Below are 27,844 nucleotides of genomic sequence, written 5' to 3'. Positions count from 1 at the left end.
CACTGAAGAAAACCTTCCCTGGATTTCTCTCTTTCTGTACCGACAGGCAAGTCTAGAGATACAGGCTCACTTCCCATCTTGCTCTGATGAGCTTATTTCTATGGCAGCTTTTACAAACCTGACTAACAGCGGACTGATTTCTTTTGGCCGCACTCTCCATTGCCCTCTAACATCCCCACCGTTATGCTGCTTTATGGTGTCAAAGGAGCATAAAGGCAGTAGATCGGCCCACCATGTTACATCCCTAGCCCAGGGAATTCCCAAGGCGGGACAGAAAGCATGGAGGGGCAGAAGCACTGTTACACTCTTGGATTATTCTTAGTTGCTGCAACGCTCCCTACGGGGCAGGTGCAGCTAAACGTAAGTTAGAGAAGCCTGGAGGCTCAGTTACACCGGGGGATGCACAAAGTTGGCTCCTCCCCCATTTCCATTCCTGTGCTAAGTAGGGTTCTGGCAGCCCTCTGTCTCTTTCCTTCTCACACAGTGCTAGGCAAAATGGTCGCTTTAAAAACAGGAACGTTTTGGAGTTTTTTAGGAGCGATAAGTCAGTTCACTCGCAGAAGAAAATCAAATTTGTTAAAATAAAGTCAAAGGTTTGGCTGAAACTCAGCAAAGCCAGGAAATTCAAAACAACAAAATGTTGTGCTTCTCTAGCCCCACCTAATCAAGGCTCTCAGAGCACTTTACAAGCTTTAATTAAGCCTCCCAACCCAGGGATGAAGGAAGTGCTGTAAGGGTTGGCCTGTAGCTAGTCAGGCAAAGTTGGGGTGGCAATAGGAAGGGAATAACCCCCCACCTCCCCCTCTGGAATAAACACTGATATACCAGGTGCAATCGGTTTTATTTTAGCAGATTTCAAAACATTTTCAACAAACATCCAGATGACAGCAAAGAAGCCCACCCGGCCTGGCTGTGGAATTCTCCAGGAGGCTACTGTGCCAATGGGATGTTAGGATCTGCTATTTAAACACCAGTAAGAATGCAACAAGCCCAGCGGTCACTGGGCCTCTAACGCCCTCACATCTCTCCCATCAGAAACTGGAGACTGGCACCTATTTGTCTATAAAATAGGTATTAGCATGTGTAGCAGCAGGGCAAGCCGCCCCCAGTACAATCCCCTGCTAATGTGCCTCACCCACTGGGACTGTGGCCCAATGCCAACCAAAGTTACTGCAAATGGTGATGAGGGGTTTGGGAAGCGGACGCACTTCTCCACTAACGAATGGGCTGAAATCTCTCTCTCACACACACAATTCATAGCACAACTCAGATGGCAGAGACTTTCAATCGAGACCAGATGGATCTGGATTGGAGCCAGCAACCTAGAGAAAAAAGGCTCCATATTCCATTAGTACCAGTCCCCTGAGCCAACCAATCCTTATTTGGTTTTAATGCTTATTTGAGTGTATGGTTTGAAAAATGAAATTGTAAGGCAGATATAATAAAAACCCCGTTTGTTTAGTTTTAATAAGAATTAACACTAACTGCGGGGAATCAGGGCACAGGTGATATTGCAGGGGAAGAGAAATCAGTGATCATATACACATGGGTAGTGTTCCAAGACCGTAGTTCTGTCAGTCCATCTATCCATTCAGTGTAAAGAGCAGACAGACCAGACATTCTCTATATTTAGGTTAGAACCTCTGGGATCTCTCTCTTTCTTGTGCTGCCGGGCTCTGAGGCATGCCTGACTGGCTCTGAATGCTGCTGTCCAAAGAACCAGTGTAGCCTGGTGGGAGTAGCCATGTGGTAGCAGAATCAGAGTTGAAACTCTGCCAGACAGCTCCAGGATCTCCCGATTTCCCACTTATGTATTAGTTATGTGCTCAGCCCCTGCCCTAAGCAGCTTGGAGGCTAGTCTGGACACATATAGTGCATTGCACTGAAAGAACTGGAGATTCATTTTGCCAAAGTCATTGCTGAAAGATGATGCATCATCCCAGCCATCCTGCCAGCCATGGGGAGTGAGATGCAGCTTTCTCCAGAGTCAACCAATAAAAGGATGGAAATAGAAAGACTGGCACATCAAAGTGATTACATGAGTGACACTGAGCTAGCCTGGCAGTTGCTGTTTGTTTCTGTGATCCCCAGCTCCATATAACTCCCTTGCTGGGACAAGAAGACCTTTTCTCGGACACCTTTCCAAGGTGCTTGGTGTTTTCCACATGGACATCTTTTCGGTCTCAGCCAGCCCTCACCTAATATAGCTCTGTTCCAGGCCATAGCTGGTGCAACTGGGGTTTTAATTAGCAGATGGAGCAGGGCCCTCAGGTCGTTTTGCACTGAGCGGCTAGCAGAAAGAGGGGTATTCATAGCATGCATTGGACAGAGGTGTTCCACTACAGTTGAGGGTGGGATGGGATGGGATGGGAAATAGAGGGGCTTTTTACATTTACGTTTTTGGAGTGAATTTAATGCTGGTGAAATACACTAGATGGACAGCGTTGGAGGGTGAAGGCCTCTATTTATGCACTTTGGAGGCCCAAAAATAGGAACTACTCTAGATTCCCCTCCCTCCCATCCCCACTGGTCTGCCACTGTGCCTCTCTCCTGACCTGGAGGGACCACTCTCTGAAAGGGGAGGGGAGTCCAGTCTCCAAGGCCCACTCAGATATGATTGCCAACAAGGAGGCCAACTGGTGCCGGCTGGAGTTGTGATTATTGATGTGAGGACTCCTTTCCCCTGAGAACTGGATTAAGATCCACCAATTCATCTTTCATAGACCATTCAAGAGGAAGTAGTTGGTAATGACTTTTAGCCACTAGCCACTGACCGCTGCACCAGAGCCAGCCGATGTAAGATGAAAGTTGGTCTGATGGCTAAGGCACTGGACTAGGACTTGGGAGATGTAGTTTCAGGTCGCAGCTCTACCACAGCCCTCCTGTTGGACCTTGGTCAAGTCCCTTAGGCTGAGATTTTCAAAGTCGCATCTTGAATTGAGATGCCTTATTCCCATTAAAGTTAACAGGAATTAGATGTCCAAATCCCTTTGAAATCTCAGCCTTGATCTCTCAGTGTCTCAACGCTCCATCTGTAAAATGGGCATAGTACTTTCCTTTTTCACAGGGCTTTTGTAAGGCTAAATTGATTAATATTATGAAGGCCTCCGAAACTACCATTGTGGGAGGAGAGCCACATAGGCACCTGTGCAAGTAGAGAGGCAAGAAAGCTCCAGTCCCGATTACCTTAGCCATCCAATCTGTCTCCTATCACTTTCTTACTTTGCCGCATTAAGGAGACTGAAGGAAAATGCACATTTTCAAGGTTCAGAGCATATGATGCTGAACAGCAGCACACAGTGCTGTTCCCCCCGCCCCCATGCCGCCCGAGCATTCAGTCCATCTTTTCCTCCTTCAGATTATTCATCTCTTCCTCCAGATTATTATGGTCAGAATAAGTGGGCTCAACATCTCCAGCCCCTTTCAAATCCACCCACAGCTCTTTTCCTTTCCTTTGATAGATCGATTCCTTGTGGGTTTGCCTGTTCTTGACATACAAGTAGAGGAGAGCAGCTGTCAGGCCAAGGAACAGAATCAGGGGGTAGATTAGGATGAAGTGGAGCAGTGATGGAGATGAACAGATCCTGGAAGAAATTGTTGACTCTGCAAAAAACAGAAAACAATTGAACACCGCAGCTAATTGTACTTACTCCTCCTGCTGTTCAATATTCACAGCACTAATGGGGGATTATAGCTAATAGCCCAGTGGTTATGGCACTCACCTGGGATGCACAAGACATGGGAGAACTACATTCATGTCCCTGTTTTTCCTTATTCAGAGCAGGGGCTTGAATGTAGGTCTTCCACATCCCAGCTCAACCAATCGGGTGAGTCTCTCTTTCCCTCTCACACCCTTCACAATAAACTTTCAGGTTTGGCAAATCAGCAGTTTCCAATGACCTGCATAATGCAGGCCACAGAAATGTCATCTCTGGCCTGCTTTAGCACAGATGATCAGAATGGTCCCTTTGGTGTATTCTAAGTATCTTTGTTTGTTGCCTTTAATTTTCCCCTTTATCCCATAAACACCCAGGCATGCTGCTATAGGGTTGTTCATGAGTTTGGGGCTGTATATGTTGGTTTTTTGATCTAGGATTGTTCAGAAAGTGATTAATCTGAAAGCCCATGTGGTCTAGTGAGTTAGGCAGGACCTAGGAGTCAAGCAACCTGATGTCTAGTCTTGGTTCTGACACTGACTTTCCGTGTTTCACTGGGAAAGTCACTTCATCACTTTGAGGCTCAATTCTTTCATCTGTAAAATGGGAGGAATTTACCCCATCTCATAAAAGTAAAAGTACTATGTAAGAATTCTTCAGGCCAGGGAGCGTTAACAGAGGGTCTAGAATTTAAGATATCTGGCTCATTCCTCTAGATCACATGTCCTGTGGGATGCATCCTTACCAGGACACACACATTTTTCAAGTGAGTGGCACTTCCAAGTTTGTGTGCTTCGCAGTGAAAAATATCCAGTCTCTTGGAATTTTGTAGAAATTTAAACACTGAGGATGCAAAACTACTTGGCTAAAATACATATGCAAATTCCATGGCAATTTTTCAGCAATTACTATATTTCACTCAGCAACAACGAGGGTTAATAAATAATACACATAAAGGAACAGCTAGTGAAAGAAACAACCCAGTACCACAGAAAGCTAGCATCCAGTTACGAGGATACTCAGATCCTAACCCCAGATGGGTGATGCATTTTACAAATCTTCAGCACCTCCCTAAACAAGTTTGAAATCTTTGGTTCTGTTTATTCAGTTTCATTGCTGCAGAATCCCTCTGCGTTTCTGAATTTTGTCCAGGCCTTGAACACACCCCAGTTTACTCCCCAAAGAAAGGTTGTTCACATAATTGGCCCCACTGGAAACAGACAGGACTGGAGGCATCACCAAGAAAGCCTGTTCCCAGGGGATTTCCAGGGGCTTTTTGCAATCTCTAGAGATTCAGATGACCACCCAAGAGTTTATCCAAACGGAATGAAAGCCCTGGTTTTTCTGAGTTTTTTCCAAAAAAAACCTGAGCCTAATGAGAACACAGGTTCAAGCTCCAAGATTCAGGTTAGGACGGCGAGGGCTTGGTCTCACAAGGCATTGAGCGCTCGGTCCCAATCCAGCAAAGCACTTAAGCACAAGAATAGTCCCTTGGAAGTCAGTGGGGTTGTTCACATGCTTAAAGCTCAGCATGTGCTTAAGTGTTTTGCTGGATCGGAGTCAGTGCTCAGCACCTTGCTGGCCAAACCCCAAAACCCCCTCCCCCCTCCACAGTTTGCGGTACCCAGCTATCACCACAAGGAGAGAGAAGAGAGGCTTCAGGAAACTGGGTGATTGCTGAACAAAAGCATCGTGAAGTATATTTTCTGCTGGCGGGCCCTCCTCCCTCCTTTTCTGTTCCGTACGTACCAGCCAGCGGTACTCCACGCACTTCTGAGCTACCTCCCCAACATAGCTCTGCCTCCCTTCCCTGCAGCAGGCTATTCCTGCAACCGACAGTGCAACTGAACCCTAACTTGCAGTCATCTCTGCTATTCCAGTTGTGCTCCCCTTTCCGGACCCTGCAGCAACCCTTGACCCTGGCTGCATGGAAACGTTGCAGAGACGCAGCAGAGGTTAGCTAGAGATGGGGAACGTTGTATGCAGGGGAACTGGGAATGTCCCGGGGGGGGGGGGGGGGTGCGTTACCTGGAGGCAGTGCAGTGAGCGTCGTGTACCCTGACAGTTCTGACGCCCATTGAACCCAAGCGCCACCGCTGTCCTGCTGCCACTCCTGCACCTGGCAGCAGTACACCCCAGTGTCGCCCAGCTCCACACTCCGCAGCGTCAGGCTGAAGTCACCGACGGATGGGCGGCGAAGGTGCAGCCTCTCCACCATCTCTTCCTCAGCATATTCCACCATGCCACTGGAGTGCACTTTCACCAGGGTTTTCATCCCAGAATGCTCCATACCATGGAACCAGATGGCAGAGAAGAGAGAGGCTGGTTGGGAAGGGCCCTGCAGGAGGCAGCTCATGGTCACGTCCTCATTCTCAGTGGCTGTGATGCTGTGGTTTGTTTTTTCAACATGGAGCTTGTTTTCTGGTGTGGGAGGCAAGCGGAAAAGGCTTTCATTTAGGGACTGTGTTCCACAGCTCAAAGAGACACACACAGGCTTGTTCGAGGCTGATCTGGGTCTCCATACAGTATGTGTGTGTGGGGGATGGGGAGGGGGTCAGTGTGGATGCCTGTTAAAGGGCCCCCATTTAAGAACTGGAATCACATTCTTTTCAGGGTTGATGGGAAGTCATGTGACCTGCTCCTGTGTGAGGCGCTCGGGGCTCCTCCTACCGCAAGTCCTAATTCCCACCCTTAGTGCTCAGCCAGGGCTCCAGCCCCTGCCTCCATAGCCCCACCTGCTCACTTGGGCAGGTGACTCCTGCACCACAGTGTTCACAGGGTTCCTAATCACTGGCTCAGGGCTCCAGCCTGCAGGACGCACCAGGCCAGGGAGAGGACATGATGGAGGTTGGAAGACGCAATCCCTGCATAATTGATTAAGGAAGGCCTCCCACCGCAGCTGTGTCAAGCGTGAGCTCAGTGCAGCTGGGGATCCAGCCTTTGCTTCTTATGGCCATACATGCGGTGATAAAGGAAAGCTGAGCTCATGCTTCAGGGATCCCTTCTGGGACAGCATATTTACCTGAAACCTTGAACTCCACCATGGTCTTTCCCGATTCCTTCTTTCCAAGTTTGTACCAGCCACGGTCTGCTGACCACAGCCACTCCTCTACCAGGCAGTAATACCTGCCACGGTCACCGTGATTCACAGACAGAATACGCAGCCAGAACAGGTTGCTGGAGACCCTCTCACTGTGGAATTTAGATTTCTGCATAGCAGAGCTGAACTCTGCCCCGTAGTCCAGGATGTTGCTGTAGTTGGTCCTCACGATTTGCAATGGGGCTGCATCAGCTGGAGAAGGCGGTAGGAAGTACCAGGTAATGGCTAACTGAGAATCCCTCTGGGTCAGTGACGTGACACTGCATTCGATTTCTGTGTCTGCGCTACCAGAGATCTCCAGGGATCTATCTTCTGTGTTTACGCTTAGCTTGCTCTCTAAATCAAGAGGGGAAAAAAAAAAAAGAAGTTACTATGGTAGCTACCAGGACTAGAACACCAGCAGGAAAGGGATCTATTTCCTGAAATGATGGCTTACGAAGCCAGCACTGGGTCTTAGGAGAGGAGAAGCTAGAGGGAACAAGTCTGAAATTACACATAAAAGGCTCTGTTCAGGTGTTAGAAATCCCACATTCTGAAAGACGCCCGGCCCCAATTCCAATCTCCTTTCTTTTAGAGTTCTTGCAATGTTTCGGTAATTTTTAAAAAAAATCTTTGAACATGCTTTTTCTTTGCAAAGCCCCCATAAGCAACCTTACAATAACAAAGCTGTGTGTCCAACTCAGCCTTCACAAGCAACCCTACAAGAACAAGCCTGTGCACACACGTTCAAGCACTCAGGAGCAATCCTACAGCAAACCAATCTGCACAGACCTGCCCATCCAACCACCAGGGCTAAAGGAATGCATCAGTGAGAATCAGAGAAGTCAGAGATAGAAGAGCTCCATGGTCACTGTCAAAGGACTTGCCTGACTTGCAGCACCTCCTGCTGGCCAAGTGTGGCTCTGTCGCACCCTGCCTCTGTTCTTTCAGACCAGATCAGTCAGTTACTCAGACCAGAGGAGTTCAAACATATACCACCTTTGTGGGGGCTAGTTTATTAACTCATTCTACAGGGGGTAACTTCTTTAGTTGCTTAAGTTTACACCCACTCTGGGCTCATGTGAGTGTCCTGGGGGCAGTTTTTTCCCTGCTTAGAAGGCCCTCGCCCTGGAGCTGGCTTGTACTTCAAACTCTCTCTCTCTCCTTAAGACAGGAGCTGGAGTTATCATTTAGGCCAGCTGTAGAGCCACAGCCAACTTCTCTTCCAGCTGGCCCTATCCCCAGTCAGTCCCTTCACCCGCAGGCTAGGAGAGTTCATCAGGCACTACCTTCTGCCCTTGGTAGAAATCAAACATATACAGTCCTCTTCCAAGAGCGCGTCCCAATTCACTGGGACAGAGCTGAGCCCTGCCTCGCCCACTCTGTAAGGCTCCTGGTCCGAGGCCCTTAAAGAAACGACAACCTGGGTTTTCCCCAAGCCTCAACTATTGTCCCGGGATCATCTTCTTTCTCCCAACAGCTAGCTCTGTAGAGTGGATGAAGATCTAGGGAAGACCAAGTCCCAGAACGTAAGGGTCACACCACCGAAGAGGTGTTGACTGACCACTACAGTCCTTGCTACCCTTAAAGGGACAGTCACCCTGTTACAGTCACCCAGCCATCTCTCTGCCCAGGCAGGACTGTTCCTTTCCAGGCATATTTCCCATACTTTAATAACGCTAATTTTCTCAAGCGACTGGGTTTCCAGTCCTTCCCTTGGGAGACTGTTCTGCTATCTCACTGTCTGGAAATTTCCCCAGCCAGTCAATCCCATTACTTCTAGTCAGACCCCTGTGTACCATCCCAAACAGTTCATCTGCCTTCTTGATATTTACAGTGGTAGGTGGGCCCTCCAGGCAGCATTGCTGGCATGGGACTGATGCCACGAGCCGATAATGGAGGGGAACAAACAGGGAATAAAGAGCCCACTGGTGCCCGTCCTCTTTGGTGGAGCTGTGGGGCGGGGAGGAGAAGATAAATTAACACAAAAGTGCAGCTTTGGAAACTGAATAATGAGGGCCTTTCATCTCAGACAAACTAAAGCCGGCATGGGTTTCACTAACACTTCCTGCCTCATCTGTCTGCCTTGGTTAATAACTAGAAATGTGGTAATATGTTTCTGAATGTCCCTAGTCATTATACCTGGTAATTGTTCAATTAAGTGCTGAATGGCTCGAATGCCAACAAAAGAAACATCCTAATCCCTCTTCAATTCTGCAACCGTCTCCCATTGGAATGATACTGAGGTGTATCCTGCTAATGCAGTCTCTGTTTATGGGGCTTAGTTCCGATTGCATCACCTGTTGCTAAATCAATTGGGACAGCAATAAAATGCAGTCTCTCACGTAGTCCCTCCCATCCCCCATGCAACATACCCCACACACCCACATCCTGCTTTCTAAAGGACTGTTTATTTGAGATGGGGAGACTAGCCACAAAGCAGGGAGATCACGTCTTTGGGGACTTTTCTCCTTCCCTTCTTTCCCTTTTCAGCCTCTCATTCACTCTCTTAGACAGCGGGTGCTGAGCATATAGAGAAACTATCCCATCCCAGAAGCTGCAGGGCTGGATGGGTTGCACTGGGGAGTTGTTGCCTTACGGTTGGGATCTGATAGTCATTTTAGGGTGGGATAGAGGAGCTGGCAAGGGAGAATCTGTTGTCCCTATAGATGGTTCCTGCATCCTGTCCTAGAGCCCCCACCCCCCACCCCAGATAGCAAGGATGAAAAATCGGGACGGGCGCGGGGGGTAATTAGCACCTATATAAAACAAAGCCCCAAATATCAGGACTGTCCCTATAAAATTGGAACATCTGGTCACCCTACCCCCCCATACATTCAACTGGGACAGCTGTACTCTTTGCTGGCCACCATGGCAGAGAAAGCTGAATGGCATTGCCATATATTGAACATACAGAGGACTGGGGAGGATGGAAATCAGCTCTGTGATCTTTAATCCCAGCTATGATGGTCAGGGGAAGCTCAGGTAGGCAGAAGCATTTGCCTGTGAAGATGTAGATTCAACATCCTGCCACCCTGGGAACAGGACAATTTTACAAACACACATGCACGCACTTCAGTGTGAGTCAGGAATGGGTGCATCAAGGAACTATTAATTCATTGGGTAAGAATTATGGCTCTGATCATGTGAGGTAGTGTGTGTCTCAGCTCCCACTGATGTTATTGGGAGATGGGGGAGCTTGGCACCTTCCTCTATTCCTCAGGAGCAAGGCCTTTGACCTCAAGGCCTGCTCCCGCATCCTCCCTTCCTTCCCCACTGCCCTGAAGGCTCCTCTAACATCCCTCTCTACATCTGGTGCCCCCCACAGCCTATCCTCTCCCAGAAGTCCCTCACCATTCAGAGCCCCCCCATTTCCTCTTTCCTTTGGGGATCCCCTCAGCACCTCTATTTCTTCTCAGAACCTCAAGGACATTCCCTGTCTCCAGAGGTCCCCTCACATATGCCAGCACCTCATGTTTCCCCTCCTCCTCCCCTTCCCTCCCAGAGTTCCTCTGAATGTCTGCCAATGCCCCAAAGAGCCTCCCATTCCCCCCAGCCCCACTGTGTGCCTCCCCCTTCTAAACCTAGGTGCTACAGCCCCTCAATTCTCCAGCCAAAGAGGAATGTCTCCCTTCAGAGCTCATTGTTGCCGCTCCTCGACTCAGATATCCTCCCTAACCCCGCTTGGGTGGTGCCTCTGCCTCCCTCTCACATCTGCTAGCCAAGTCTCTCTCTCCTTTATCCCTGTCTTCCTTTCCCTATTCAATGCATCTGCATCCTCCCTGCCCCCCAACTCTATGTATTATTCCAGGGGTAGGCAACCTATGGCATGTGTGCAAAAGGCGGCATGCGAGCTGATTTTCAGTGGCACTCACACTACCCAGGTCCTGGCCACCGGTCCGGGGGGCTCTGCATAAGAACATAAGAACGGCCGTACTGGGTCAGACCAAAGGTCTATCTAGCCCAGTATCCTGTCTACTGACAGTGGACAATGCCAGGTGCCCCAGAGAGAGTGAATCTAACAGGTAATGATCAAGTGATCTCTCTCCTGCCATCCATCTCCACCCTCTGACAAACAGGGGCTAGGGACACCATTCCTTACCCATTGTGGCGAATAACCATTAATGGACTTAACTTCCATGAATTTATCCAGTTCTCTTTTAAATGCTGTTATAGTCCTAGCCTTCACAACCTCCTCAGGTAAGGAGTTCCACAGGTTGACTGTGTGCTGTGTGAAGAAGAACTTCCTTTTATTTGTTTTAAACCTGCTGCCCATTAATTTCATTTGGTGACCCCTAGTTCTTGTATTTTAATTTAATTTTAAATGAAGCTTCTTAAACATTTTAAAAACCTTATTTACTTTACATACAGCAATAGTTTAGCTATATATTATAGACTTATAGAAAGAGACCTTCTAAAAATGTTACAATATATTACTGGCACGCAAAACCTTAAATTAGAGTGAATAAATGAAGACTCGGCCCACCACTTCTGAAAGGTTGCCGACCCCTGTATTATTCTATATTTCTCACTCCCCCCGCCCTCCAATCCCACTGGAGACATTAGCACATGTCGCTCTGAAATTGAAAATGCAATACACCGGGATTGGCCTCATAAATGTTTCAGGCAGGTGGAAATGGCACGTTCCGCAGCCCGGCTCTTTGCAGGCTGTCACATGAGAGTGAGAACAGCAGTGAGGATTTGGGTCCTACTGCGACAAGACTCACGAAGGGGCGATAGAAAGAAGACAGATGCTTTAAATGGGGTGGCAGGATGTTTTGCTGCTCTGTATTTCCCAGCAGAGGACATCTGTGCTTTGAAGGTACTACGTGAGCTGTGAACGCAGGGATGGCTCTAGGGGCAGGCAAGCAGGGCAGCTGCTCTGGGGGTGCCAACATTTTAACTCTGACTTTCTTGGCTCGACTGCTGGAGGGGGTAGGGGTTGGGGAAGGGGGAAAACAGGTCGTTGCCAAAAAACATTTTCCACCCTGGCCAGCAAAATGGCTAGGGCTGCTCCTGTGTGAATGCATGGAATGGCTAGGCAGTGAAGAGGAGCAAGTGAATTACTGTCCCAAGGGCCACGCGCTTTAGTCATCTGTTCTGCTGCCAGGCACCCCTCTGACTGTTCCACATCAGATCCCATGGGCTAAGCAGAGCTGAGCATGGGCAGGACTTGGATTTGACTTCATTTCTGTATTTCTCCATCCTTAAAAATGCACCTATCAGAGCCAGCTCTGGGTATTAGCACAAATCTAATGTAACATAGATTAGTTCTTCATAACCTAAAACAGATTCAACCCCAGAACCTAACTGCTAAATATAACTGAAATGGTGCCTGCCTCCAGTCCAGATCTGGAAGTCTTATTTTGTGCCCTAAAGGCCAACAAAGACTCTGCCTCCATCTGACTAAAGGTAGAAGGAAATTCCAGGGTTAAGAGGCATCCACCGAGAATACCTTGCCAGCAGGCTTTTAAATCTAGACTTGAGCACCAGCAGATCTCAGCTCTTATGCAGAGCAGAGGGAAGGTGTTGCTTCCTCAGGCAGCTAGGACCCAAACCATAGGGCTTTCAAAATTATGCCAGCATCAATGGCATGAGAACACCTGCATATCAGAGGAAGTGGTGTGATGGCTTAATAGAGGGTGCTGTTCAATACTCAGCTGATCGCCTTAATCTCAGAGTAGTGAGCCATTTCTTAGATGAGACAAAGGCAAAGACCGTGATATCACTTGTGGTCATTAAAGGTACTGGGCTTCCTTATTCGAATAGGGCTATGAATTCCAGACTCCTAGCCTAGTTATACAATCACATTCTGATTCCCTCCATTTCCACCTCCACTTTCAAAGGGTTACACTATTCGTCTTCATTTATTTTCCTGAAAGGCTGTGACTTTTGTATCCTGCTGGTCCATGTGTTGTGTCCCTTTCTGTGCCTGATCCACAGAAGATACAGGCCCATTACCATTCTCAGCTCGAAAGGCAGGCTCTTTAGCTCAAACTATAACAACTCATGGGTAGCACTGAAGGTCCCTGGTTCAATCCCCTGTGATGGCCACCATAGCTGTGGTCTCATAAGAGTAGGCTCATCATCTGAGATTCAAACTGTTAGTCTCTAAGGTGCCACAGGTACTCCTGTTCTTCCTCTAGATGGCAGCCTTGAGCATGGTAAAATAGCTGCTTGTCAGAGGGGATGCTATTCCAGTAGTGGCAAATTGATTGTTGCATATAATTTGCAATGCACTCTGAAACCTTTGGAGACAAAGGCCTTGGCTACACTGGCAATTCACAGCGCTGCACTTGCTGCGCTCAGGGGTGTGAAAAAACACCCCCCCTGAGTGCAGCGAGTGCAGCGCTGTAAAGCGCCAGTGTAATCAGCGCTTGCAGCGCTGCAAGCTATTCCCCTCGGAGAGGTGGAGTACTTGCAGCGCTGCGAGAGAACTCTCGCAGCGCTGCCGGCGCGACTACACTCGCGCTTCACAGCGCTGCCGAGGCCAAAGAGCGATCGCAAGGTCAATAATTTGAACTGAAAGAAAGGAAAAGGTGCATCACACTGTAACACAAATTCAGGCTAACCTCATGGGATTCCAGATGAACTCATGAAAACTGGGACCTTTAAAAAAAAAGTGAGGATGGCTTGTTAGTCCTAGCTAGCATTACAGCAACCTGAGGGGGGGAGGGGGAAAGGGACCTCACTTTAATGTGTGTGGCTTGGCAGTCTCCTTCCAGGAAACGTTCCAGAGAAACTGATGTGGGGTCTTCAGAGCTCACGAGGGGAATGTGCTCACATAGCCTGCTATTAACAAGGGACACTTGATTCCCATGAGAGGATTTTTTGTTGCAACTCCACTAAAGATCATCCCCAAGAGGAAGCAGAGTGCTTGCTAAAGCACCACCCCTTTTGCTTTAAGCTTCTGTCTCTCACCACCACATTGCTAAAGTTCAATTACTATAAAAAGCAGACAGGCCGCTTCCCTCCATAGAAAGATGTGAAAGCAAAAACAGAACCAATTTCAATTTAATTAACTAAGCAGAATCTCCCATTGACTGTCTCGCTTTGAACCCTGTCTGCTGACAATGCACTTTCTGCTTTGACAAGCTGGGGAACAGCTGGAGTATGCAAAAGAGCCTACCTGTGCGCTCTCTCTCTCTCTCTCTCTCTCACACACACACACACCCCAGCACCAGAAGGGCATCTCTCGGGGTTCTGGAAGAACCCATTTGGGCAAGTGCTAGAAAGGAGCTTTATCTTTCTCTCCTGTATAGTGTTAAGGTGCATTAAGGGCAGATTTAAACTTCTTCTGAAGCAATGGGTATTGGCCACCCTAGGGAGGTAGGATGCTGAACAGTCAGGGCCTAAGTTAGATATGGAAGTGATCTGTTATCTTATAATCTAGCCTCCTCCTGCAAAGGAAGGATTGTTTCGTAGCCTACATTTTCTAGGGGGTTTTGCCCAGTCTCCATTTAAAATGTCCCAAACAATGGGGCTCCCATCTCCCACCTGACAATATTACTTAGCCTAGTAGTTTTCATTGTCAACGTTTTTCCTGATTTGCAGCCTAATTTTTCTGTTACTCAATTTCATTCTGTTATTTCCAAGTTAATTTCCCTTCCCCAAACCCCTGTACCATCCTCTCTGGTACTTTTTTGTCCACCAGATAGAATCATAAGCCTATGACCTACTTACCAAAACAGTACATAGCTATCTTTCCAATCAATCCCTCCATCCCCCTGATCATTTTTGTTGTTCTTCTTTCAACTTTCAACTGGTAAGAAGAGAAGAACGTGTTGTGGATACATTGGACAAGCGGACACTGGAAGGCTCAAGGGATTGGTAGTAGGGAATGGAGCTTTTTACATCCAAGTCACTGGTTCCTGTCCAACCCAGGGCAGTAGTGACCATATGGTAGCCATTCGGGGGCCTGGTATAGATATGTAGCCTGGAAGGAACCTCAATAGGTCTAGTCCAGTCCCCTGCACTGAGGCAGCACTAAGTATTTTCTAGTGAAATAAGGAGGTATTCATGTCTCAGACGCTCCTCCACTGGCCCCGTTTTGTGACAGTGTGAGCAGAGAGGCCAAAGACTGAATAGGCCACGGAATGAACTCCCACTTTGCCCCAGAGGTTAGGGTTAAAGCCCACCGGCAAGCCTGGGTGGTGGGGGGGGGATATCTTCAACAGCCATTCCCCATGTTGTACCCATTCAATGGATAACCAGAGGCCTGCACTCACCAGCACTAAGTTCACTTTAAAAACATGCGTAACAGCCACGCTAGATGAGGTAGAATTAATACAAGCAGCACCTGCTGCTGTGGCCTTGGTGCATGATCCAGCCCGGAGGGGTTCTAGCAGTTTTAGGATCGTGGAGACAAAGTAACTGCTAATTACATTCTTTTTGGATTTATGCAAGTTACACAGCACCTGAGAAAAGCATTTGCTGCAGCTCACCTGGTGGATTGACCTTTATCTCCACAACGTTAGACTTCACAGCAGCAGCTGCTGCCATAGCTGGGTGTCGTGCTTGCTGGGAGCTTCTCCTCCAGACCTCCACCTCACACCTGTACCTGCCTGCATCCTGCTCTGTGGCACTGTGGATTAGAAGTTGGGAGGAAGATGCAGCTTGTGTGACTCTGGTCTTCCTCTGAAAGTGAGGTTGGGCAGTCCCCCACTCGATAGTGCCACTGGGCATGATTTTGATCAGCTGTTGATAGCCACTAGTCTGTAGGATGGGCTGGAATTGCCAAGTTACCGATACTGGCACTTGGGTGATGAGATAGGGGGCAGAGACCTGGCAGAACAGTTCAAAATCCTGAGTAAATTTGACATTTGCTGTTCGGCTTATCAGTGTGGCTCTCAAATCCAAACCTGTTAAGAAGGAAGCACATCATTGGTACTGGGTTTGTTAAGGTTATAACAGAGATTGTACAACCATTCTCCCTGCTTTTATCCCTTCACATGCAGCACTATCCTCCGCTGCCGGGAGCTGTTCCCACACTGATTGGGTGATTCGGGGTTTAGCTGTTTATTTTACAAGTGAACTTTAGGCTCATGATATTAGGGAACTAATAGCACTGTCCTGATCATTATTCAGGAAGCGTTGACCCAGCTTCCCTGCCATTCTACAGCTCTGATAACACACCTTGCTCCTTCCTTACCCCTCAATGCTATTTCAATCTGGGCTGCCCTGCTCTGTCAGTGTGCCTCCATCATGACACGGAGCCCCCAGGCTATTCTGGATCATACAAACATTGCCAATAAAATTCAGTCCTGATTAAAGTCATCCATCCCCTGCTCTCCCTCTCCTGTACCCCTCAGTTCTGCGAATGCATCTCGCTCCTGACGTGTACCCTGCTATTCCACTCCTGATTCCATGCTCAGCTCTGGCATTGTGCCTAAATCCTGAGCTGCAGCATCTCCTGCTATTCCAGACTCAGGTCTGAGCTACACTTTTATACTGGCATAGCTATGTGGATCAGGATGTGAAGAACCACACAGAGCTACACGGACAAACCCCAGAGGAAGGCTCCTGTCAGCACAAGTACCGTAATAGGGAGATGGCATTCCTGCACCGGTAGAAAAACTGTCAGCGTACACTGCGTCTACACTAGAGGGTTCTGCCAGCACAGGCTCTGCAATGTAGACAAAGCCTTGGGTCCTCCATACAGCTCTGCCAACACCATACCTCAGTCCTGCCCTGCAGCACAGTCTGGAATTCCACCACAGCTCTACTAATGGAAGGGTCTGTTTTGGATTAACGACTGGTGCTTCATTTTGCCAAGCAGGCTTTCCCCACTGATCATCTGCAATATTTATCTACGTATTTATTTCACTTTTTAAAATACAGTGGCCCAACCAGGGCTACAGGCGCCTATCCCATAAACTAAAAGTCACAATGTGGACAGAAAGAAAGGTGCCTAAATATATCCACTTCAACTCACACCCTCCTCAACAGCCAAAGGGGAAAAAAGAAAAGGGGCTTGCCTGGAAAAGTTAACCACGCTAGGCTCTGGTGGGCAAAGAGTGTTCCAAAATCAAGGGCCCCTCACTGAGAACTCTTGTAGTACAACTCAGCAAGACCTTTTGTTCAGTTTCATTTCCATAAACAATTGTGGCAATAGATTAATCACTTCATGTTTCAAGAAGCTGAGGATCCAAAAGGGTTCCTGCTAAGTAGTAATTGGTATTTACACAGTGCCTGGCATTCAGGGATCTCAGAGCCACGGCCGGTGCAAGGAAGTTTCACGCCCTAGGCGAAACTTCCACCTTGCGCCGCCCCCCTCCCCCAAGCCCCGCGGCAGCTCCCCCCCCAGCCGTGCGGCAGCTCCCCACCCCAGCACACCTCTGCTCTGCCTCCTCCCCAAGCACGCCTCCCCCGCTCTAATTCTCCTCCCTTCCCAGGCTTGCGGCACCAAATAGCTGTTTGGCGCAAGCCTGGGAGGCAGGAGAAGTGGAGCGGCTGCACTGGGAGAGGGAGTCTGAGCCGCATGTGTCAGCACACCGCGGGCAGCCCAGCCCAGGAAAGCTGTAAAAAAAAAAAAAATTGGGGGCACCACTTTTTGGCGCCTGCAAATCTTGGCACCCTAGGCAACCGCCTAGTTTGCCTTAATGGTAGCACCAGCCCTGCTCAGAGCACTTTACCAGTTTTCATTGATAACTTCTCAAAACAGACTGCATGGCAGTCAGGTTGTATTCCCCCCATTTTACACTTGGGGAAACTGAGGCACACAGCTGTTAAGTGATTTCTCTAAGGTCACATAGTAAGTCAATGGCAGAGCTTGAAGTAGAACCCAGATCTCTTCCTTCTCAGGCCCAAGCATAATGTAAGGAAGGGATTCTATCAACTTACTGAGAGGGCTAATGGCTACTGATGTTTCCTGTGCCTGTTTCCAGCTCCTGTCCATGGACCACTCTGTCACTTCACATTTGTAAGACCCTCCATCATTGGTGGCTGAAGTGTTGTAGATCGCCAGGGTGAACGTGGTAGAATTAATCTTCTCTAGTCGGAGGTCCCTATTAGCGCTGCGTTCCTGGTAGGAGGGGCCCGGCCTCAGCATGCCATCCCGTTCCATCCCAACTATGTGCTCCGGTTGATCTCCGCTCTTTTGCAGATGCCACCAATTCACCGAGAATGGGCTTGTTGCCCCACTCACCTCACAGTGAAGAATCAAGGTGTCTCCTTCCACTATCTGCCTTTCGCTGCTGAGCACAGACACTTGCATGTGGCTTTCTGTGAAAAACAACAGCAATTACGTTTTCAAGCTAGTCAGAAGTATTCTTATGTTACACAACGTGACAAGGTAAATCTCAACATAAAGGGTAGGGGGAATTGTCCTGAAATTTGGAGCCATCTTTTCAGTACCCTGAAGTGCATTTCTTCCTGCCAGTGGCATTCCTGGAGCCGTCGCATTAGGGAATGTTTCAACGAACACACTCAACTGGCAGACTCTGACTTTCCCTCTGCCTGCTGCATTGAGACAGGCGAATTCTGGGCTCCAGTGTGGACACATCTCTTGTCAGCTCTTCATAGCTGAGCCAGATGCATTTAACTTTCATTTTAAAAGGGTTTTTTTTTAAGTCACAAGAAGAGTTATGACAAATATATTAAAGAAAACAAATTATTCTCTTCAGGTTCTTGTACTGTGCCGATCACCCTGGCATTTGAGCACCTATGGGTATTAAATAGAATGTATGAGCTGTCATGGCTACAAGAGGCCTGCAGTAAAACACCTACTCCACACGCCAGCTTTTACCTACATGTCACAGTGTGTGTAGCACCCTCTGAGGAAAGAGCAATTGCCTCTGTTTAAAAAGAGTATGAGTGAACTGGAACAGAAAGTGAGGTGTCCTCTGGAGAGGGAGCTGAGATAATAGGGAAGGACAAGTCGTGCCAAGCCATGATGAGGGAAAACTAGTCAATACTTGCAGAGACACCAAAGAATGAGAAGGAGTAAAGGGTACATCCCAAGCACGACTGGATGGTCAAAGCAAAAGTCAGTCAGTCAGATACCTATTTTCACCTAGCACAGTTGCAAAATTCACACAGCATCATTGCATGAACAAAGGCAAGTAAATACAGAAACAGTAAGAACTCTTCCAGCTTGGATATTTTTCTAGAGTGGACTCCTGACTTATATGTGCATGGCCTTCATTATTTGTGTTCCAGTAGTACTAGAAGCCTCAACTAAAACAGGGGCTTCATTGTGCTAGGCACTGTACACACACACACACACACACACACACACACACACACACACACACACACACACACACACACACACACACACACACCCATAAGAGACAGCCCCTGCTCCAAAGAGCTTCCAATCTAAACAGGCAGACGCAGGATGGGAGGAGAGTAGTATTATTGTCCCCATTTCACAGAGAGATTAAGTGATTTGCTTAAAGTCACTGTGCCAGAGCTGGGAATTGAATCCAGATCTCCTGAGCCCCAATCCAATGTTGTAACCACCCCTGACAGTTTATTCACAGGTACACCATGGTGATGGTTGTCTGCCTTTGCAATGTTGGGTAGAACAGCATGCCATGGTAGGAGAAGTCATTGGGAGTGTCAGTATAGCTCATTTAGCCATCCTGGCCTTAAAACAAATAATACTGCAGTATTCTACAATAATAGCCCCGAACACAGCAGTATTAATACTGGAAGCTGTCAGACTTTGGACCATTACCACATAGGCTATTGTAGCCAAATGCTTAAAGTGGTCTGAAAAAAGTATGTGTGTGGGGTGGGGGGAATGGAGTGGCTCATAATCTGGGAGCAGCATCTTTGGTAAAACAGTTCTTAAAAGTACATCTCTCAACAACCCAGCTTGACTTGAACTTTTTTTGTGGGGGGGGGGGGGGAAATCTGCCCCTCCCTCCCCCTGCATCTCCCCACATTTTAAGCACTGATTGTACCATGCATAAGCATCGGCAATAAAAAAGGCAATAAGTAGAGAGCCCTGATGAAATTGAGAATGATCCTATCAAACGTAGGATCTCAGTCACCCGGTGTGCACAGGCAGCTACCTCAGAAGAGGTGGTGGAAACCGCAAAAGGGATTGTAGGTGAGAGGCAAAAGACTCTTATGCCTACTGGAGAGAGGATGCAGGTCATCAGGACACACTGTGGGAGTGACCCGGTGAATTGGTGCAGACAGTGAATTAGAGCGCACACTTCCCTTGCTGCAGTAGAAGTGTTGTGTGTGCCAGCGTGAATACTTTTGTTTCTATCACTGTATCAACCACTACAGCCCACCTGCCCCTTTTGGGGGGACAGCTTCCTTGTGCCAAGCCAGGAGGCCAAATAGCAATGGAACCCAGACCAGGGACCTTGATCAGATTTCATTTAGAAGAAAGGGCATTTAATTTCACTGACCTATTGGCTTCACGTTGACATCAATGCCTGACGACATCTTGGACTGGATGGTGGAAAAACCTGTGGAAGTCTTCTCCATCTCTGAAACCTCACAGCTGTATGTGCCTTTGTCTTTCAGCCCCACCTGGTATACTTTGAGGATATACATCTCATTGCTTTTCTTCACCACTTGGAGCTGTCCCAAGGCAGCTCTCTCTTCATACTCCTTCAAGGCCAGTATCCCATGTGGGTCAATCCTGGCTACTTCTACTCCTTTGAAGAGCCAAACCACTTGGAACCATCGGTTCTGGCTATTCTGGGCTTTCACACAGCAATTTACCTGCAAGGGCTTCCCTTCTGCAAGGGAACTTTCAACAGCAGCAATATTAGCTTGGAAATCTCTGTCTGTGGAAAAACAAAAGCAAGGTAAGTGTATGTCAAGAGGCCCTGGTTCAATTATCCCTTCCTATTACTAGCTTCATTAGAGTCAGGAGGGACCTCGATCAAATGGGTCCGTTAGTCCATTTCCTTTGGATAAGATTCTCTCTTCTTGGAGGGAGAAGTATTTTTAGGTCTAATACAACATAGACTAACTTCCACCCTTGCTGAGGCATCAGCCAGGAATTCTTAGATTTGAAATAAAGCCCAAAAGGCGATTCAGGACAAGATTTTAATAGAAACTGGTCACTGCTGAGTGAGTGGGGAATATGGTCCCCTACCAAACTCCCACGCATGGAACTCATGAAATCAATGAGAATTCTGCGCAAAAATCAAACGCAGAACTGTCTGTACACAGGTCGCATTTTTACATGACCATTGCGTTGATTATTTAGAACAATACTACACAGACATGCCTAGCTCCAAGGGAAATACCATACATTATTGTCCAAAGGTAAAAATACAGTAACTCCTGAGATTTACAGCTGCTTTAAGTATTTATTGCAAATAAGTTATGCTATGGTTTTAAATGTTTGGCTCATAAACAATTCAAGAAGAAATGTCCTGATTCCTGCACATATGCTTGGTATTCCCAAATATTGGCTGAATTGTTTACAGGAATAATGAGATCTAGAGGCCTCCAAGTTCAAACAATGGTGTACATTGTTCAGATACCTTGATGATGAGCGTAATATACTAATGTAAGTAGAATAGAATTCTCAGCCTATAGGGAGTTTCCAAACTCTTTACTTGGAATCATAGCATGTGATTGGTAACTGAAGTTACATGGTATTATTTCTGCTTTCTGATTGGATGATGAAACTTTAAACAGGAGAATAATAAAAAGCAAATATTCTTGTCTGCTATGAACGTTCATATGAACTGCAATTGTTCTCCAAACAATGGTGCACACAAAAACCTCTCCTAAGAATGGGAACAAGGGGTACAAACTTTGTCAAACCTGCCAGCCATTCCTAATTACAATCTACGGTCATTAAGAGAGTTTTTGCAGTGTTTGACTGGTGCACATCATGGCATCTTGCCCATAGCTCAGTGAACTGTTTGAACCATTTAGCTCAGTGGGTTTCAACTTGTAGTCCACAGACCTTTGGGGGTCCTCAGACTGTGTCTAAGGGGTCCGCAAAAGTTTGTTGTTACCATATAACAGTGGTTTTCAACCTGCGGTCCGCAGACCCCTGGTAATGGGTCCACACCTCCATTAGAAATTTTTTAGGTGTCTGCAAATGAAAATAGGTTGAAAAACACCGACCTAGCTATTTGCTTCTTTGGTTTCCTGTGGTATATCAGGGTCTTTACTAGACACCAGCTTCCTTTACCACACACACTAAAACCTGATCTTTCCTCTCCACCCAGGCCATTAACTTTGGCCCAAACCATGATCATTTCTCACCTCAACACCCTCCATTTCTCACCCTCAACACCATCAACACCCTCCTTTCCTCTGGCCGCCTTACATCTCCAATCAGCCCCCCTTTTCCAAAATATTTCTGTGATAACCTTCCTTGTGCACCGTTCCCACCACGTCACTTCCCTAGTCAGCCCCCTTCACTGCATTCCCCAGCAAGCTCCAGCTCCTCGTCCTCATTTTCAAGAGCCCGTATCCTCCATTAAGCTCCTTCCTCTCTCACTGCTTTAGCTTCCCCACCTCACCCCAGGCCTGACCCTCTGCCTTTGCTCCCTTCCCACCTTCCTCCATGCTACCTCTGTGCTTGCCATAATCCCCTTTGTCTTGGGCAACAATGCCTCAATGCTGTACCCACTGCAGTCAATGGGAGCATTGCCTTCACTTGTATCTGGGAAGGTGTTGGTGTTGCCAACTCTCACCATTTTATGAAAAGTCTCACACTATTGGATGTTTTTAGTGGAGTCAGGTGATTATAGGAGAATCTCAGCTTTCAATTTAGGAAAAAAAAAGTGTTTCTAGCCCTCATGGTTTCACATAAAAGTTTGAAAACTTGAACCCTAAAGGCTCAGATGCCCAAAGGCAAATAAGAACCCAAAGTTTGTTTTAAAAGGTCATGATTTTTAAGCTGATCTTAAAATTTGTCAGGGATTAACTCATGATGTGCGAGTTGGGGTAGGCAATATTGAGTCATCCCTCCCCCTCCCTCAAGCACTTCTGATCATCAAACACAGGATTTTTGTACGTCCGAAGCCATTCTGTCTCCTGCCTAGAGCCCCTGTCAATCAAATGTGACAGGACCTAGAACTTCAGAATTTTCATTCACGTTAATGCTGTTGTGTAAAGTGACATTTTGTGCAGCGGCTTAATAACTGGGTGGGTGAAGAGGCTTTAGAAATACACAACAGGCCTGACTCTCATTTACATAAAAGGCACCTTTGTAGAAAGGGTAAGCACACGAGTTAGAATCCCTCTGCAGCCCCTCAGATGGGAGCTATGGTATTTTATAACGACAGTGCGTCTCACCGATGGGCTGCGGGCATCTTACCTTGTCTCCTGACAGTCAGCAATGTCTTTTCCGTTTGTTTCCGAGTTATATCTTTCCAAGGCCCACCAGGATCCTGAATCCACTCAACCGCCTCACAGTACACTTGGCCCTGGTCAGAGGGCTGCACTTTGCCAATAGACAGCTTGTATGTGGTGTCCCCAACCTTGTCCAGACGGACATCTGACAAAAACCTCTGCGTGTAGGAGGAGCCCGGAGTCAAGATGAAATCCTTGGACAGGGAAAGGATCACCCTGGCCTGAGCATCTCCTGACCCCTGGAGATGGTACCAGGCAACAGAAAGGTGGGTGTGTTGAGCTGTGGATTTTGACACCTCACAGGTGAGCTCTAGCTGATCTCCTTCCACTAGGGTGAGGGCCTGCGGTATCATGGTGGCGGAGAGAGTGTCGGGGATCACTAAACACAACAAAAACACAGCCATGCTGGTCACAATTGGAACAACTCTCTGTCTAGACATAGTTACCCTGCTTATCAGTCACACCCTCCTCCTGGTGCATGGATTTCCACTCTGTGGCGTTAGCAGCTTTCTCTGCTGATTGCCACCGATACATAAAGGGGCTCAGCACCTGGGTGGGGAGAGCTTGTCTCCTTTGCTGCAACGCTCTCTTGCGCCCTCTTCAATCAACCCGGGCCAGTGTTAACTGACTCCAAAGAGAATCAGGTGTAGGCGAAAGAGTATGGGCTGGTACACCACAAAGATAAAGGGAAAACATGGGGGAGGTACCCCAGAGGCCCCACCAAAGTTACCACAGAGCATCTCTCTCCAGGGAATGCTGCACCGTCATTTACACAGGAGAGTGCAGAATAAGGCATTTTCCTTTGCCTCTCCCATCCAGTCATGCTTCCTCCTCCTAACTCTTTCCCCATTCCCAAAGATGTCCCTTAGGATGGTCACCCTTTCCGGAATGTCAATGGGCATCCCACATGTGTCAGAGTGACCCTGTGTCCTATAGGCCTGGTCTAAAGGATGCTGAGGGTCAGTTTTGAGGGCCTTTGTACCCATGGAGATATTTTGATGTGATCTGCTAGAGCTCTGTCATGACTAGGGGTTCAAGAAATGAGGTGTGGAGAACACAGCTCCCCTTCCTCAACGAAGAGCACAACGGCAGCTTCCCTTCCTTTCTCCTTTTCTGGCTCGGGGGAGGGGGGCTCAGCTCCTCCTCCCTAGTGGAAGTGAAGATTCACCAGGAAAGGAACCTGAAGTGGGAGCCGCTGGAGGGATTTGTGACTGGCTGAGGCCCCCCCAGCCTTCCCACCACTGGGTGGAGCAGCAGCAAAAGCCCCAGATGTGGAAGAAGGGAAGGCCCAGCTAAGAGGCCCTATTCATCTCCTCTCCCACTACCACATCATCTGCCCCTTCCCTCCAAGAGAGAAGACACCTGTCCCCACCATCTCCCTCTCTACGGGGGAGCAGCCATCTGATGTCTCTGTGCTTTTTAGACACTGCACTTCACTGGCCTCTCCCTTCACTAAACGGGATGCTGACATACAGGGTTTCACTGCCAACATGGACCACCACAGCTGGACAACGTCAACAGCAAAAGAAAAGCAAAACCTGAACCATCCTATCTGGCCACCCTCACCAAGTGCCTCAGAGCAGCCGATGGAAGATGGCTGAATGGCAAGTATGAGGCTAGCAACCTTCTCTAGCTCTTACCTGAGAGGTTCATCTTGGCGCTGTAACTCCCCAAGTACTTCTCGTCGGTAGTGGGTGTATGGCACTCGTACTCGCCGGCGTCCTGGTCCTGGAGCCCCGTGATGTGCAGCAGGGCAGAGTCTCCCTGTACCCTCTCTACGTAGATCTCCCCACTCCGCACACGCTGGGTGTAGATGGCGTAAGGGAAGGAGGGATCCATGGTGCTGATAATCTGCACTTCCCGCTCTGGGGCAGATGGCAGGTAAATGGACCACTGGAAATTCTGCTGCGAGGCCCCCTGGTAGCCACTGACATTGCACCAGATGGTGATGTTATAACCTCTAGCCCGGTAAAGACGTCCTTCCTGAACCAGCACTACTCTCTGGCCAACGCAGAGGCCTGCTTATAAATGAAACAGCAGTAGTGTTATGTGGCAATGCAAGTTCTTCTAGAGGCACATCCCAAAAGAGGGGATTTGGGTTTTAAAAATACCTGGAATCTAACTTGCAGAAGTGGGGTGCTTGCAGTCACAGGCTTACTTCACTTGTGCATTTACCACAATTGCGAGAGCAAATCAGGTATCAGCACAACTCTCATTTACATGTGCACATACAGCTGCAGTAACTGCATGTTCAAACTGAGAGCCTCACATTTTAAGGATCAATGTCCTTTTAATGATTATTCTGCCCTCCTTCGTGCTGCTTAGACCTCTGTTTGGAGAGGAAGAGCAGAGCGACATGGTGTTGAGATGGATGCCCCACAGTTCTAACGAGACAAAATGGGGCCAGTTCAGAGGAGAGCACCAAAGAGGATAACAGGTTTCAGTGGGGTTCTATGAAGAGGTTAAGAGAACTGGGCATGATTAGCCTGTAGATAACACAGCCAGGGTGAGTGGATATCAGAATTGCCTATCAGTATGATAAGGGATGTTAGAAAGAGGGCAGAGAAAACTGATCTCACTAGCTAGCATGGACAACTAATGGGCTGCAAGTGCAGTGGGGGATAAGGCTGGTTTGCCATTAGAAAAACAGCTATAGGAACATGTCAGGTAATGAGATGTGCCAAAAGAGGCCTCATCAGAGCAGGCAGATAAGGACATCCCCGCAGATGTGAATAGCCTGCAAGGCCGGTTCGTCCCTTAGCCATATGGCCCATCCCCCTTCTGTTTGCATGCGGCCTGAATGGAGTGGGAAAGGGAAGCAACCGGGTCGTCTACTCAGCTGGTAGTTTTTCTCCCCTCGTTACAAGTGGAGTTCTCAGAGCAAGTCTTTGAGAGTCCCAAAAAGGGCTTGTCTACACAGGGACATTGACCAAAATGGCCATTCCAGAGTAGCTCCCTGTGTGGACACTATGCTAGAAGAAGAGTGCCTTCTTCTGATTGAACTTTGGCAGTAGATTACACTAACCCAGAGCAAGGCATTTGTATTCTGGAACACAGTGTCCACCTGGGGAGTTACATCAGTATAACTACAGCCCTTATAGTCCCACCCTGCACTATACTGGAATAGCTTCCCTTGGAGATAAGCCCTTAGTCTCCTGAGTAGAGTACAAACAACAACATAAGCAAAAGGACCAATAACAGCAGGTGCAGCTCCCTAGGGAGGCTGTGGGATGGAATTTATGGGGCAACATGCAGGTCCAGTGTAAGCTCGTGATAAATGGGGGTATGCAGCAAGGTCATGTAACGTGTGCCAGTCGGGCATTCAGCGGTTGTACAAAATGGGCCAAATCCTGCCCCACTGAAACAGACAGGAGTTTTGCCGTTTATTTTGGAGAGATTAGCATCATATTAATCAAGGGCCGACCAGGAACCAGCTCCATTGAGCTAGGCACTGCATAGAGAGTAGTAGGGGGTCCTGCCCTGGAGCGCTTCCAGTCCAAATAGCCAAGACAGGGCAGGGGAAGGGCTGTCACACACAAGCAGCGTGAATGATGGGATGGCAGCAAATGTCACGTTAGCGCCACAAGTTTTCGTTTTGCTCTTTCAGTCAGGAGGGGACCATGTAAATGGACAGAAAAGGGAAGGGAGCGGGAACATCGAAGGGGGAGATCAGGAGTAGCTCAGCCAAGGGAGCATAGCAAGAGGAAGCAACTAAAAGGAGAGTGACAGAAAGCAGCCCCACCTGTCCATGCTCAGGTACCTCCACAGTGCTCTCAGCACCCCGGGTGGGCCATGCTAAGCCACTGAGAGGGCGAATCTCTGTCTATTACTGAGCCCTAGCGCACCTCATTGCCAGCTGCAGTGGCCAGTGCGACAGAGAACCCCAGACACACCCAGAACCCCAGGGGCCGAGTCCCCTCCCTGAGAGGAGCCAAAGGAGTGGGTGGCTTTGACAAAAATCAGCGAAGGGGGCTGGATGGCTTGCACGTCTAAGCCCTCCCTTTGGCCTTTACCTACACCCCCTCTCATCCCCCCCCCCCCATCCCCTCCGCAAGTGCTGAACGGAGAGGAAAACCAACAAGCTCCATGACACTCACCGAGGACGAAGAGAAGCAAAGCGGCTGAGCACTGGATGGACCCCATTACAAACAGGGGTAGACAGGTCCTTCCCCTGCAGGTAGCAGGAAGTTCTCCTCAGACAGCTGCAGCCGCCAAGCCCTGCAAGAGCCACCGGATGGAAGGCGGCCGGCCCACGCTGTGGTTTCCCTTTTTTCAAAGGGGGTGGGCAGAAAGAGGCTGGCAAAGTGACTTATTTCAAGGCCGCAAAGGCAGGGTCCCAGTGCACAGCCACAAAACTAAGATGTTACGTGCCAGATGCCCCCATTGCCTCGCCCTGCTTTGGTTGCATCTCACCCGGTGCTGAGGTGCAGCCTGTTTAGACTGTAAGCCTCTCAGTGCAGGGACTGTGGTTTCTCTGCTGTCTGTACAGCACCTCGTGTGCAGTGAGTGCTCTACAACGGATGATAGAGATCACCCCCCTCCTTTGTCACTGTGGCCACCATTAAAATGCCCACCATACAGCCCCATGTGCCCGACACTGGGGTTCGCACCGCTGTGTTTGATTTTTGTTATTAAAGAAAAACAAAACCTAAAAAGAGACCCCAAACAAACCAACCAAAACAGACCCCCCCCACACACACACACCACCCAGCAGAGGGAGAAGGGCCAGCGATTCCATAGAAGACCACTTCGGGATCTGGATACTGCCCCTCTATTGTGCATGGAAGGTGCTGAGGAGCAATACAAAACCCTTACT

General features: G+C 48.4%; 1 protein-coding gene across 1 annotated transcript; it reads right to left on the bottom strand.

Moving 5' to 3' along the window:
- Positions 1-824: 824 nt before the first annotated feature.
- CD101 (CD101 molecule) lies at positions 825-27,844 on the bottom strand. Its single transcript, XM_024103817.3, has 9 exons — positions 27,126-27,844; positions 24,669-25,046; positions 22,994-23,407; positions 20,106-20,489; positions 17,578-17,958; positions 15,180-15,596; positions 6,679-7,092; positions 5,685-6,077; positions 825-3,603 (listed from the first exon to the last, which is right to left on the bottom strand). Exons 1-9 carry the CDS (start codon positions 27,169-27,171, stop codon positions 3,335-3,337), a joined length of 3,096 nt encoding a protein of 1,031 aa, XP_023959585.2. The 5' UTR covers positions 27,172-27,844; the 3' UTR covers positions 825-3,334.

This window comes from Chrysemys picta, chromosome 1 (genome assembly GCF_011386835.1).
Source record: "Chrysemys picta bellii isolate R12L10 chromosome 1, ASM1138683v2, whole genome shotgun sequence".
Classification (NCBI taxonomy): domain Eukaryota; kingdom Metazoa; phylum Chordata; order Testudines; family Emydidae; genus Chrysemys; species Chrysemys picta.
This window is presented reverse-complemented; position numbering and strand designations above follow the sequence as displayed.